Here is a 15,956-nt window from a genome sequence, read left to right on the forward strand (position 1 = left end):
GTGATGCCTCCAGCTTTGTTCTTTTGGCTTAGGATTGACTTGGCGATGCGGGCTCTTTTTTGGTTCCATATGAACTTTAAAGTAGTTTTTTCCAATTCTGTGAAGAAAGTCATTGGTAGCTTGATGGGGATGGCGTTGAATCTATAAATTACCTTGGGCAGTATGGCCATTTTCACGATATTGATTCTTCCAACCCATGAGCATGGAATGTTCTTCCATTTGTTTGTATCCTCTTTTATTTCATTGAGCAGTGGTTTGTAGTTCTCCTTGAAGAGGTCCTTCACATCCCTTGTAAGTTGGATTCCTAGGTATTTTATTCTCTTTGAAGCAATTGTGAATGGGAGTTCACTCATGATTTGGCTCTCTGTTTGTCTGTTATTGGTGTACAAGAATGCTTGTGATTTTTGTACATTAATTTTGTATCCTGAGACTTTGCTGAAGTTGCTAATCAGCTTAAGGAGATTTTGGGCTGAGACAATGGGGTTTTCTAGATATACAATCATGTCATCTGCAAACAGGGACAATTTGACTTCCTCTTTTCCTAATTGAATACCCTTTATTTCCTTCTCCTGCCTGATTGCTCTGGCCAGAACTTCCAGCACTATGTTGAATAGGAGCGGTGAGAGAGGGCATCCCTGTCTTGTGCCAGTTTTCAGAGGGAATGCTTCCAGTTTTTGCCCATTCAGTATGATATTGGCTGTGGGTTTGTTGTAGATAGCTCTTATTATTTTGAGATACGTCCCATCAATACCTAATTTATTGAGAGTTTTTAGCATGAAGGGTTGTTGAATTTTGTCAAAGGCCTTTTCTGCATCTATTGAGATAATCATGTGGTTTTTGTCTTTGGTTCTGTTTATATGCTGGATTACATTTATTGATTTGCGTATGTTGAACCAGCCTTGCATCCCAGGGATGAAGCCCACTTGATCATGGTGGATAAGCTTTTTGATGTGCTGCTGGATTCGGTTTGCCAGTATTTTATTGAGGATTTTTGCATCAATGTTCATCAAGGATATTGGTCTGAAATTCTCTTTTTTGGTTATGTCTCTGCCAGGTTTTGGTATCAGGACGATGCTGGCTTCGTAAAATGTGTTAGGGAGGATACCCTCTTTTTCTATCGATTGGAATAGTTTCAGAAGGAATGGTACCAGTTCCTCCTTGTACCTCTGGTAGAATTCAGCTGTGAATCCATCAGGTCCTGGACTCTTTTTGGTTGGTAAGCTATTGATTATTGCCACAATTTCAGAGCCTGTTATTGGTCTATTCAGAGATTCAACTTCTTCCTGGTTTAGTCTTGGGAGGGTGTATTTGTCGAGGAATTTATCCATTTCTTCTAGATTTTCTAGTTTATTTGCATAGAGGTGTTTGTAGTATTCTCTGATGGTAGATTGTATTTCTGTGGGATCGGTGGTGATATCCCCTTTTTCGTTTTTTATTGCATCTATTTGATTCTTCTCTCTTTTCTTCTTTATTAGTCTTGCTAGCGGTCCATCAATTTTGTTGATCTTTTCAAAAAACCAGCTCCTGGATTCATTAATTTTTTGAAGGGTTTTTTGTGTCTCTATTTCCTTCAGTTCTGCTCTGATTTTAGTTATTTCTAGTCTTCTGCTAGCTTTTGAATGTGTTTGCTCTTGCTTTTCTAGTTCTTTTAATTGTGATGTTAGGGTGTCAATTTTGGATCTTTCCTGCTTTCTCTTGTGGGCATTTAGTGCTATAAATTTCCCTCTACACACTGCTTTGAACGTGTCCCTGAGATTCTGGTATGTTGTGTCTTTGTTCTCGTTGGTTTCAAAGAACATCTTTATTTCTGCCTTCATTTCATTATGTACCCAATAGTCATTCAGGAGCAGGTTGTTCAGTTTCCATGTAGTTGAGCGGTTTTGACTGAGTTTCTTAATCCTGAATTCTAGTTTGATTGCACTGTGGTCTGAGAGACAGTTTGTTATAATCTCTGTTCTTTTACATTTGCTGAGAAGAGCTTTACTTCCAACTATGTGGTCAATTTTGGAATAGGTGTGGTGTGGTGCTGAAAAAAATGTATATTCTGTTGATTTGGGGTGGAGAGTTCTGTAGATGTCTATTAGGTCCACTTTATGTAGAGCTGAGTTCAATTCCTGGATATCCTTGTTAACTTTCTGTCTCGTTGATCTGTCTAATGCTGACAGTGGGGTGTTAAAATCTCCCATTATTATTGTGTGGGAGTTTAAGTCCCTTTGTAGGTCACTGAGGACTTGCTTTATGAATCTGGGTGCTCCTGTGTTGGGTGCATATATATTTAGGATAGTTAGCTCTTCTTGTTGAATTGATCCCTTTACCATTATGTAATGGCCTTCTTTGTCTCTTTTGATCTTTGTTGGTTTAAAGTCTATTTTATCAGAGACTAGGATTGCAACCCCTGCCATTTTTTGTTTTCCAGTTGCTTGATAGATCTTCCTCCATCCCTTTATTTTGAGTCTATGTGTGTCTCTGCACGTGAGATGGGTTTCCTGAATACAGCACACTGATGGGTCCTGACTCCTTATCCAGTTTGCCAGTCTGTGTCTTTTGATTGGAGCATTTAGCCCATTTACATTTAACGTGAATATTGTTATGTGTGAATCTGATCCTGTCATTATGATGTTAGTTGGTTATTTTGCTCGTTAGTTGCTATAGTTTCTTCCTAGCCTCGATGGTCTTTACAATTTGGCATGTTTTTGCAGGGGCTGGTACCGGTTGTTCCTTTCCATGTTTAGTGCTTCCTTCAGGAGCTCTTTTAGGGCAGGCCTGGTGGTGACAAAATCACTCAGCGTACAGATCAATGGAACAGAACAGAGCCCTCAGAAATGATGCCGCATAGCTACAACTGTCTGATCTTTGACAAACCTGACAAAAACAAGAAATGGGGAAAGGATTCCCTATTTAATAAATGGTGCTGGGAAAACTGGCTAGCCATATGTAGAAAGCTGCAACTGGATCCCTTCCTTACACCTTATACAAAAATTAATTCAAGATGGATTAAAGACTTATATGTTAGACCTAAAACCATTAAAATCCTACAAGAAAACCTAGGCAATACCATTCAGGACATAGGCGTGGGCAAGGACTTCATGTCTAAAACACCAAAAGCAATGGCAACAAAAGCCAAAATCAACAAATGGGATCTCATTAAACTAAAGAGCTTCTGCACAGCAAAAGAAACTATCATCAGAGTGAACAGGCAACCTACAGAATGGGAGAAAATTTTTGCAACCTACTCATCTGACAAAGGGCTAATATCCAGAATCTACAATGAACTCAAACAAATTTACAAGAAAAAAACAAACAACCCCATCAAAAAGTGGGCAGAGGACATGAACAGACACTTCTCAAAAGAAGACATTTATGCAGCCAAAAAACACATGAAGAAATGCTCCTCATCACTGGCCATCAGAGAAATGCAAATCAAAACCACAGTGAGATACCATCTCACACCAGTTAGAATGGCCATCATTAAAAAATCAGGAAACAACAGGTGCTGGAGAGGATGTGGAAAAATAGGAACACTTTTACACTGTTGGTGGGACTGTAAACTAGTTCAACCATTGTGGAAGTCAGTGTGGCGATTCCTCAGGGATCTAGAACTAGAAATACCATTTGACCCAGCCATCCCATTACTGGGTATATACCCAAAGGACTATAAATCATGCTGCTATAAAGACACATGCACACGTATGTTTATTGCGGCACTATTCACAATAGCAAAGAGTTGGAACCAACCCAAATGTCCAACAACGATAGACTGGATTAAGAAAATGTGGCACATATACACCATAGAATACTATGCAGCCATAAAAAATGATGAGTTCGTGTCCTTTGTAGGGACATGGATGAAACTGGAAACCATCATTCTCAGTAAGCTATCGCAAGGACAAAAAACCAAACACCGCATGTTCTCACTCATAGGTGGGAATTGAACAATGAGAACTCATGGACACAGGAAGGGGAACATCACGCTCCGGGGACTGTTGTGGGGTGGGGGGAGGGGGGAGGGACAGCATTAGGAGATACACCTAATGCTAAATGACGAGTTAATGGGTGCAGGAAATCAACATGGCACATGGATACATATGTAACAAACCTGCACATTGTGCACATGTACCCTAAAACCCTAAAGTATAATAAAAAATAAAAATAAAAAAAAAAAAAAGAAGGATTTTCAAGACTTTCACAAAATCCCGGAGTCATATATTTTCTGTATCTTCTTCACACAATCATAAAGATAAAACAAGGTAATAAAAGAAAAGAACAAGCAAGTAAACCCTGTAAATTCCAAAATAGTTATTATTCTATACATACCCATGTAGAATTTTGAGCCACATAGTCAAATAAATGCCATCATGAATAATCAAAAAGTTGGCTCTGCATCATAGTTTGTTTATTCATATGTAATAAGGTCAAAATCCATTAAAATAAACTTAAGAAGACACTTCACATCATGTACTGATCATACCGGAGTCTCACTGACAGCATCAAGCATTGCTTAAAACCAGGGCTCTAACTGGGACGTAGAAATATTTTCATTAGACACCGATTTCTCTTGTAACCCTTTATCTGACCATCTCATTCATTTGCTGAGAGTCAGGCTCATAGCTCTGGGCTTGAAACAAACAGCATGAGTCTAAAGTTTAGAGTTTGCTATATTTGCTTTTCTGCTAATAGGATAAAAAAATTATAATTTTCGCAGAAAAATAAAGAAAAACCTTCATCTTCTGCCCTACTCAGGACCTTTTCTCAGCCCCTGAGTCTCCTGCTCACCTTTGTTTCTATCCCCAGCACCGTGCCTTGTGGCCATAAGCACTTAATTGATATTTGTTTAAACGAATTTGCCCTGCCACAGTCAGCTAAGTGACAAATCCTCTGAAACTACAGGTTTGAAGTGAACTAAATATGAATTTTAAATGTGACCATATTTCACTTCAATACAACAAAATTTCAAAAAACTAGAAATTAATAGTCATAAAACTGAAGACTCAGCATTGGATTAGCACAGTGTCCTTTATAATTTTAACAAATTACTAAAACAAATTTTAGAATACATGTCATTAAATCAATGTATGAGTCATATAAGAAATGTTCAATATAAATCAAACTTGAATGGGACCTACACAAATGCTTCCAAATAAACTCAAGTCAATAATAATTCACTGTTTCCTGTGTGCAAAAATGAAATATTTTAGGACCTAATAAGATATATACATCGTAATCCCCACTGAAATGAATTTAGGATTACTAACTAGTAAACAAATATGACTGCTACCTCCTAAGTTATAAGTTACCCATGAAATTAGCAGGGTTTAGAAGTGGTTTAATATTACACAATGATACAATCTAGGACATCTTAAGTTAAATGGCTTTTGAAAATGACTTAATGTTGTATTCGTTTGAAAAGGGCTTTTGATGGAAGAAATGGCTTTTATTGCTGCTTAGATACCACAATAAAGCACGAGATCACGGCATTTCATTAGATCCAAATTAGCTGGATGACTCTGAAGGTTTCTTAGGTGCTTACATAAGAAGTCAGTCCTTAGAGAAATGCTGACAGCTGTGCCATTCTTCCTTCTTCAACTCGTGCATCCCACAAAGTTGGCTGCTTCACAGAATTGCATTAAGTAAGAAGCTAAGAAGTGAGAGAAATCAAGTTGCTTTCTGGATTTCCCACGGCACGAGTAACAGCTGTAGCCATTAAGCAGCCAGCAGGGGACATAGAGCAACATCCCAAGTAAAGGACTTGAGTTAGAAAGCTGCTCCATAAAGAGCATTAGCCAAGGTCAGCAGGAAGACCTCCAAACAAGATCAGTCCAACATTATGGTAGTAGCAAATATCTTTCTGTATCACTGTGCCCCACATTTGAGAACCAATATTAGAACTCATATGTTGACAGAAAAAAAGCCTGTGCCCTGCAAGTAGTAATTATGGTCTTCTCATATCAATATCGTTTACCAAAATTGGAATTTGACATACTAGGAAATCTCATCCCATGTCAGTTATTTTCAGAAAAGTAGGTAATCACAGAAAATATTTACAATTCTTGAGACACAATTTATCAGCTATAGACACTACACAATGATCCTATGTGTATCAAAAAATACCCCAGTGAGGCCGAGTGTGGTGGCTCATGCTTGTAATCCCAACACTTTGGGAGGCTGAAGTGGGTGAATCATTTGAGGTCAGGAGTTCAAGACCAGCCTGGCCAATGTAGTGAAACCCCACCTCTATTAAAAATACAGAAATTAGCCAGGCGTGGTGGTGAGTGCCTGTAGTCCCAGCTATTCGGGAGGCTGAGGCAGGAGAATCACTTGAAGCCGGGAGGCAGAGGTTGCAGTGAGCCGTGATCGCGCTACTGCCCTCCAACCTGGGCGACAGAGTGAGATTCTGTCTCAAAAAAAAAAAAAAAAAAAAAAAAAAAAACCCAATGAAAAGATTTGTACCAACTGATGGCTACAGAATACGTAAATTTAGTAAAGTCATATTTTTTCCATGTTGCTACTAAGGTGATCTAAGAAGGAGATAACTAAATTTAGTCTTCATTCCAATCACACTTAAAATAAATAAAGGTAAGACATGATGTTGGACCAGAATTTTAATTTTTAAAGCCATTTCCAAAAACAGAATACCTTCTTATAGTGAGATATTCCCACCTACATAAGAACAGGATGTTAGAATGATAGTTTTATGTAATTTCTTCAAGAGCAAATGGGTATTTTCTCCTCTTTTTTTTTCTTCCATTATAAGTTAAAAGAGAATCATAAATTCTACTCATTCCTCTATCACACTTAAATGTAAAAATGTCTGGATTTCTTTACTTCCAAGAGAATCTCATGTTTGGTGAAACCTGAATCAGTAAATCAGTAAATAACACTACATATATATGGGTGTGGGGTGTGTGTGTGTGTATACAAACACACACACATTTGACACATATATGTATGTGTATGTATATATATATGTGTATACACACATATATATATACACACATATATATACATACACATACATATATGTGTCAAATGAAAAACACCAATATTTCTCTTAAGACATCTATTAATATTTAATAGATACGCTAAGGAACAATAAGCTTTTCTAAATAAAAATTAGTTAAAAGTTATGACAAATTAAGCATTATTTGAACAGCATGAGTCCTGGAACCAAAGATGATTCACAAAAGTTATGAAAACCAAACTAAACATCAACAGCTCAAATGTGCCCAGGCATAGCAGGCACCACTGTAGTTACCACCATAAGTTGAGGAAGAACTAAAGTAGATGCTTCAGTTCAGCTGTCATATTAAAAACATACTCATAACCATATCCTCAGGGCCTGTGCTGCTCAACTGTACAGCTTTTATAATACACGTATGTAGGAATGAAACACAAGTCCTTTGCCAACCAAGTTATATTCTGCTATAGTGAATCCTTCAGATTATAGCTATAAACAGCTTTACCAAAGGACTCTGAAATTTAAGGTAAGTACAAATTAAATTTTTCTCCCTGCTTTTCATGTGTCCCATGGATGACAGTACCTCTGTTTTCAATGATAGTCCACTGTTAAAGAATATTGTTGCAACAGCAATGTAGGATACAGTTATCTCTGGCTTCAGTGGTCCTAAAAAGAGAAAAACGAGTTATTGTTAGAAAAGAATTTCAGTAGATAACTTGACACAAAAGAAGAATCTATTTGCTCACGCCTGTAATCCCAGCACTTTGGGAGGCCGAGGCAAGTAGAGCGCTTGAGGCCAGGAGTTCAAGACCAGCCTGACCAGCATGGCAAAACCCAGTCTTTACTAAAAAGACAAAAATTAGCCGGGCATGGTGGTGCATGCCTATAGTCCCAGCTCCTTGGGAGGTTGAGTGGGAGGATTACCTGAGCCCAGGAGGCAGAGGTTGCAGTGGGCCAAGATCACGCCACTGCACTCCAGCCTGGGCAACAAAGCAAGACTGTTTCAAAATAATGATAATAATAATAATCATCATCATCATCATCTACTGCAGGACAACAAATGGTACTTTAGATATCAGTGTCACCCCTAGTGTCTTACTCTCCCAACAGAGGTAAGCATTTGTGTGATGCAGCCTAACTCCAAAGAGCATTTTCCAGAGGGCAAGGACCATGGCTGTCTTGCTCAGCACAGTATCTTCAGACCAGAAGAATAAAGAAGCACACAGGAGAGCATGTAAGCAACATCCTTCAATACAGGTCCTGATTATATCTATCATGGTATCAGCACTTATATAACAATCAAAATACCCCTGAGCCCAAAGAGGAGAATCAATGCAAGAAGTTCCCTTCTCTTTAGCAAATATTATTTCATTTCTTCTAGGATATCAGAAAGAAAAGCTTGTGATCACACCTGCATTCAGTTCTGCCCAAGAGTATTCATTCTACAAATACTGAGCACTTGCTATGTGAATGAGATAATGCATATAAAGTACTTAATAATATATTGCTATGATCGTAATTATTATTAAATTGTGCTAGGCCCTAGAGATACGTGGTGACCCAGCCAGGCCTCGTCCTTGCCTTCCAGGAAATCCTCTCTGGAGTTAGGATGGCAGCATTCAAATGTGTTAACACTGCGAGAACAATAGTTAAAAATATCATCTGTGAGTGGATATAAGTATCATTTGTGACACATACACAATTGGCTTGAAAACCTAATGTGCTAACAAAGAACAACATTCTTTCAAAAAATGCAGTCCTGAGAAAATGACATTTTGTACCTATATAGCAGTGGTTCTCCAGCAGTGGCAATCTTGTCCTCCATGGACATTTGACAATGTTTAGAAATGTTTTTTGGTTGTCATAACTTGGGGGATAGGACGTGCTACTAACATCTAGTGAGTAAAGATCAGGAATTCTATTAAACATCTTGGAAGGCATAGAACAGCCCCTCCAACAACAAAAATTATCATGTTCAAAATGTCAATGTGCCAAGGCTGAGAAATCTTGGTATATGGCAACATTTAAAAACCTAAGACCATCTCATATTTGGCATCCTATTCAGTCTTCTTGTACTAGATTAAATAGTGTCCCTCCACTCCCAAAATTCATGCCCACCCAGAACCTGTGAATGTCACATTTTTGGAAATAGGGTCTTTGCAGATGTAATCAGGTTAAAATGAGGTCTTATTGGATTAGGAGGGACATTAATCCAATAACCGGTATTCTTAAAAGATGGAAATTTGGACACAGACACATGCACAAGGGAGACAGCCATGTGATGACAGAGGTGGAGACTGGAGTTAGAGTGCCACAAGCCAAGGAATGGCTGGCAACCACCATAAGCTAGAAGACACAAAGGATTATTTCCCAGATGTCCTTTGGAGGACATCTTGACCTCAGACTTCTGGCCTCTAGAACTGTGAGATAATAAATTTCTGTTGTATTGAGCCACCTGGTTCATGATAATTTGTTGTGGCAGCCCTAAGAAACTAATACACTCACTTAGGCAAAACAACAGGACAACAATCATGGCTCCTCCATAGCCTGAAACCCTCCACTTGTTCGATATATGGACAGAAGACCAAGCTCAGGAAAAATCACCATATATATATAATATAATATACATATTAACATATAATATATAATATATATTAACATATAACATATAATATATAAACATATATAATATATATAAACATATAATATATAATATATATTATTTATATATATAATTAACATATATTTTGTACATAATATAATATATATAATTAATATATATTATGTATATAATTTAATATATATTATGTATATAACATAATATATAATATGATACAATAATGTACATAATATATAATATACATAATATATATGATACAATAATGTACATAATATATAATATACATAATATCTCAAGGCCCCTCTGAGAGAGAATATATATTATATATAATAATATATTTTAGAGAATATATAACATATTATATACAATATATAACAATATATATGATAATATATAATATATTATTTAACATAATATATTATATATTATTTAACATAATATATTATATATTATTTAACATAATATATTATATATTATTTAACATAATATATTATATATTATTTAACATAATATATAATATATTATTTAACATAATATATAATATTATATATATAGAGAGAGAGAGGACCTACTATGTCTTAGGCATTTGTAGTACAACAATGAATAAAAGAAACAAAGATTTCTTCAAATGCTGTAATAAATTATTTAATATGCCTGCCATTTACACAAATCATTTTGCTGAGATCTAAGGAAAGGGAGAAGGCAAGTGCAAAAGGCATTACATTTGGGGGCAGTGAAGGCTGTTCAAAAACTTTTATAAGAGGTACATTATATTTGTGAGCGAATCTGTCTCAGCAGCTCACACAAGTAATATTCCTTCAGCAGCTAAGCAGGGTGCTTCAGGAGTAGATTTTAAAGTCAAGGAATCTGGCTTGCTTGGGAAGTAGAAGTTTCCCAGGAAGTTTAAATACCCTGGTCTCCAATAGTTCCTCTTCCCTAAGCTAGCTACCTTAACCTAGAGAGAGAGTCACCTGGTATCTTCAACTGTAAAAGAAGCATGTTGGCTTAAAACACTTTAAATGTTCCCCTCCCACTCTTAACATTCTATTATAATTAAACAAAGGAATGAATTATCCTACATTAAAGACAGAAGGACTAGTGAAAATGGGAAATGGTATTTCTATGATACAATAATGTACCAAAATATTAATAAGCAGAGTCTATGGAACACACAAGTTTGCAGAATCTATCTCATACATGCCACTGCAGAAAAGCCCCACGGAAATGATTCAGCATTCAACACCTTTCTTCCCACAGAATATTTGGGAATGTAAGGTAAAAGATATTTTGCCAAACTTAGCCCCTGCAGATTTAAAGATCATACATCCTCTGTAATTTTATCTCAAAACTGAGCAAATAAGAGATCTAACACGAGAAGCGATAGCTAGTGAAGTGTGCACTGCAGATCATGCAAAGGTACTCTAAGTCTTATATTCATTTAGCTCCGGGAATAGGGAGGTCTTCATTTGACAGACCTGATCTTCACAAGAGTTTCCCAAAAGTTCACAGAGCAGCCGTGTTAAAGAAGAAACTATTACCATCAATCAGAGGGAGAAAACACCAGGAATAACTGCTTTATTCTCATAGTTACATATTCTACACGTTTTGTTCTAAGTTGAATACAGAAGAACAAAATTTTAAAACAAACGAGCCTTCATCTCCACAATTTTGGTTTAAATAATTCCTTTTAAAATGTTCCCGGAAGCTACTTCTAAACAGAGTAATGGGGTGGAGGTTAAGGGGAGAAGGGACCACTACTGTTCTCCTAAGAGATCATTTCATTCACTTCCATCATGTTTTAACAAAAAGATAAAAATAACTTCAAATATCCTCCTGAGCGCTTCCTACTATGAAAGATTGTGCCTGTTCACCTCTGTCCTTATTTGCTCCGGTTGCATGAGTAAGGTATTAAACCTGTCAATAAGCTTGGAAACTGACAAACAAGGTCAAAAAGACAAGCGAATTGAATAAATTCAATTAATGTTTATGAAAAGTAGTACAAAATTGTCTAAAGGTGTTGGGGGTGGGGCATAAAAAACTAGTATTTCTAATGTTCCCACCAGTGCCCATCACCTCCAGCACAAAGCTCCCACTATTCAGAGATCTAAGTATGCTTTCAGTCCATCTACATTTCCCTGCCAAAACACACACTACACTACACTACACTACACATAGTCTAACAGTCTGTATCTGTTAGACTGCTAGTATAGCAACTGAATCCCGGCAGCACACGGAAGTAGTGCCCTGTAATGAAACAGTGCAACGTGTCAGTCGGCTTGGGAGTTTCTGGAGCGCCAGCAACTACAGCTAATCATCACTCTCCAACATGTGGGCCATAAAATCTGAGTTAGGGGCGAAGGTGTCCCTTTTTCTTGTTTTTCCTCCACTTTTTTTTAGTAAATGTGGGGCGGGGAGGACTCGAAAGTAGACTCGATAATGAGGTCCACTCCAAGATAGATACGGAACTCTTAGCAACCTAGATTCCCTTGGGATAGGATGCTACTTTGAAGGCAAGAGGAGTAAGTTTCATTCTCTGTAACCTCACTTCTTGACACTGAGGATAGTCATTGTCTGTCTATGGAAAAGGCTACCTGCGCTCAAATTCCTTTGCCCCGTTCCTAATTACAAGTTCCCTCTGAAGTTGGTAAATTAGAAAATCAGCAAAAGGGCCAAAGGCTGGTCAGTGCCCCTGAAACTGGCAAACGCTTGCAATGAGGGTTGCCCCATCTTTCTAAGCCTCACAAATTAGTTCTGAAGTGGGAGCCGCGGTGGAGCCAGCAGAGGTGCAGCACTTACCCCCATTCACCCCTATGGACGGCTCCAGTTTAGCTCCGGCGATCGCCAGCACTATTCCGACCATGAACCAGTCTTTCCTCATTCTCTCCAGCAGCCTCATATTTGTTAGGGTGGGTGGGTTTTGTTTATTTGTTGGGATTTTTTTCTTTTCAAGCTCCGATCACCTAATCCTTGGAGCGTCTCCACACTTTCCTTGGTCCCTCCAGACATGCAGCAGAGCAAGTCAAATTGCCGACAGTAAAGTAAAGACCTGGGGGTTGCTCCGGCGGCTTTGAGGAGGGTTGGGAGTAGTAGTATCCAGTGACAGGAAAGTCTCGCTGAGCGCCGCCATCACTACCACGCACCTCAGAATACACGCGCACAAACGCCCCCAGCGCCTCCGGCCGCGGGCTCGCAGGAGCAGATGCTTTGAAAGGAAGAACTTGGACCAGGCCGACAAACGTGGGCGATCCAGCAAGGGAGACTGGCCGCCGGATGGGGCTGACAAGCCCACCGCTGCCGAGACCTGCGGAACCTTCTGAATGACGAGGGGTCGGGGAGAGCGTCGTAAGGCGCCACAGCCAGCAAGCCTCACTGACTGTCCTTCTCTAACAAACCTTTAGGCACAGCCACCCACGCTTCTGGAGCATATCTTCATGGAGAGCCTCTCTTTTGCTGTGCCATGACTCCGGGGGCAGGGCTGACATATGCTTGAGGCAAGGGATTTCTCCGTTGAAGCTGCGGCAGCAGGGTGCAAGTTTGAAGACGCGCTTCTTCCAGACAATACGGCGCTTCCACGACGCCAGCGCTGACGTATGCGCGGGGGGGAGGGGAGGCCACTCTGGATCTCTGAGTTCCCAGCCTGAGCTGCTGGAGTTAGAGGAGTCCGCGCGGGAAAGTGGCTCGCTGGTGGGCGGGGAGCCTTAGCCCTGGCGGTGGGTTGAAAATCCGGCACCAGGCAGATGCCCACGTTCGCTGGACCCCGGCTTGCCGGCGTCCGCTACAACCCAAGGAAGGTGGGCCGGACCTCGCCAGGTCGCTCGCCTGCGGGTGGGCATTTGGTCCGGATCCACTTCCATCCGCGGCCCACAACTGTCTCCGGGACTGGGGAGGGCTGCAGGGATCGGGGCAGATCTGCCTTTGCGGGCCGAGAGTGAGAGCTCAAGTCTCCGCACCAACTAAGCTACTCGCAGGCGGAGTGGGGTCTGCGCTGGCAAGTCCCTGGGCGCGCGGGTGCCCGCTCTGGCTCGCCGCAGGGCTGACCTACCCAAGCCACAGGAAAACTCTGGGAAGAGGGTGGCGGATTCCAACGCGGAAGTGGCGGGGGATTGAGTCTGAGAGAAAACAGTATGTGACATTTTGAAATAACCTGGCATCTGCCACTTAAATGGTTAAAAATAGAACTTCAGATTTGGAAGAGATTGTTTCGTGATGCCAGACTTTAATTCTGGATTTATTCAAAGCTGGAAAGACACTCGTCGTGTCATTTCCTCTATTTAATTTAGCTTTATCTTGATGGCACGACTTCCAGAACTAAGCCACTTTAAGAGTTGTGCTCCCAGTTGTAGGTTACACAGTACCAAGTGTCATCTAATTATGCATCAGGCAACATGAAAAAATATTAATTTCAAGATAAAAAGAACAGGGAGGCATAGATGACATTAAGCAGTTTACTCTGAAAGGAGACAGGTACATGAAATATAAAATTTGATGTTAGTTGTCAGGCAGTCAGAAGATAAGTGAAGATAAATGAAAGATAGTTTACAACATAATTATTTTCTTATAGTAATTTCTTAGTAGGTTAAAGAGTCATACGTCTCAGTCATTGAAGGGATAGTTTTGTATTAAAACATCATTAAACATTAAGTTTACAGAAATTGAGCTGTTTTAACTTTACAGCTGTTCACAAATTATTTACTAATACCTCTTTGATCTGTGTAGAGCGGAATCTAACTCAGAGATTTTTTTTTGTTTTGTTTTTAATGGTACTTAAAGGAAAAGAATATAATGTACCGTGAATTATATTCTCCTAAGGCCTGTATTTGTTCGCTGTGGATGCTGAAACAAATATTCGAAGTTGGATGCCTTCAAACAACAGAAATTTATTATCTCACAGTTGTGGAGGACAGAAGTCCAAAATCAAGATTTTGGCAGAGCCATACTCCCTCTGAAGGCTCTAGGAGAGAGTCCTTCCTTGCCTTTTCTAGTTTCTGGTGGTGCCTTCTTGGCGTGTAGCTAGAGTGTTCCAATCTCTGCCACTGTTTTCACATCACATTCTCCTCTGTATTTTTTTCTAGTGGCTACATTATTCTAGTCTCTGCATCCATCTTCACATTGCACCTCCTCTTCTGTGTATCTTTTATAAAGACACTTGTCATTGGATTTAGGGCCTACCTAGATAATCCAAAATGATCTCTCAAGATCCTTAACTCAATCACAGTAGTCCCCCCTTATCCTGGAAGGATACATTCCAAGAACCTTAGGTACATGCCTGAAACTGCTGGTTGTACTGAACCCCATCTATATATGCTATGGTATTTTTTCTTACACATACATTCCTATGATGATAATTTTTAGTTTATATATTAGGCACAGTAAGAGATGAACAATAATTAATACAGTCAGGCATCGCTTAACCACCGGGTTACATTCTGAGAAATGCATGGTTAGACGATTTCATCATTAGAGAAACATCATAGGGCGTACTTACACAAACCTAAATAATATAGTGTACAACACACCTAGACTATATGGTATGGCCTATTGCTCCTAGGCTGCAAACCTATACAGCATGTTACTATACTGAATACTGTAGGCAGTTGCAACACCGTGGTATTTGTGTATCTAAACATATCTAAACATAGAAAAAATATAGTAAAATTAAGTATAAGAGGTTTTTTTTTTTTTTTAATGGAGTCAGGCGTAGTGGTGTGTGCCTCTAGTCCCAGCTACTTCGAGAGGGTGAGACAGGAGACTCACTTGAATCCAGGAGTTTGAGGCCAGTCTGAGTAACATAACAAGATTCCATTCCTTTAAAAAAAAAAAAAATCGTGGTATACCTGTATAGAGCACTTACTATGAATGAAGCTTGTAGGACTGGAAGTTGCTCTGGGTGGGTCAGTGAGTGAGTGGTGAACGAATGTTAAGGCCTAGGACATTACACTATTGTAGACTTTATAAATACTATACTTGGGCTACATTTAATTTAACAGTAGTTTTTAAATTCAGTAATAAATTAACTTACTGTAACTTTTAACTTTATAAACTTTTTAATTTTTTTACTTTTTGACTCTTGTTATAGCAGTTAGCTTAAAACACATCATATAGGTGTCCAAAATATTTTCTTTATATTCTTATTCTATAAGTTTTTTCTATTTACGTTTTTGTTTTTACTTTTCTAAACTTTTTTTAAAAAACTAAGACACACACGTATTGGCCTAGGCCTGCACATGGTCAGGATCATCAATATCACTGTCTTTTACCTCCACGTCCTGTCCCTGTGGAAGATCTTTAGGAGCAGTAACCTATGTAGAGCTGTCATCTTATATGATAACAATGCCTTCTTCCAGAATACCTCCTGAAGGACCTACCTCAGTCTCTTTGGGA

The 15,956-nt window shown here is 39.0% G+C and overlaps 1 protein-coding gene across 11 annotated transcripts in view; it reads right to left on the reverse strand.

Annotated features, from left to right (window-relative positions):
* The window catches only part of SLC10A7 (solute carrier family 10 member 7), a 259,532-nt gene extending 246,337 nt beyond the window's left edge, over positions 1-13,195 (reverse strand). For all 11 annotated transcript variants that reach the window (XR_010120553.1, XM_055276057.2, XM_055276056.2 and 8 more), the window contains exons 1-2: positions 12,372-13,195; positions 7,539-7,621 (exon numbers count right to left, since the gene is read on the reverse strand). Coding sequence is in view for 10 of the 11 variants with exons in the window: in XM_055276057.2 (XP_055132032.1) it covers positions 7,539-7,621; positions 12,372-12,471 (183 nt within the window). In the remaining variant the exon portion in view is untranslated. The remainder of the gene's footprint in view (positions 1-7,538; positions 7,622-12,371) is intronic.
* Between the last annotated feature and the right edge of the window lie 2,761 nt (positions 13,196-15,956).

The sequence above is a fragment of the Symphalangus syndactylus genome, chromosome 4 (assembly GCF_028878055.3).
Source record: "Symphalangus syndactylus isolate Jambi chromosome 4, NHGRI_mSymSyn1-v2.1_pri, whole genome shotgun sequence".
Taxonomy (NCBI): Eukaryota; Metazoa; Chordata; class Mammalia; order Primates; family Hylobatidae; genus Symphalangus; species Symphalangus syndactylus.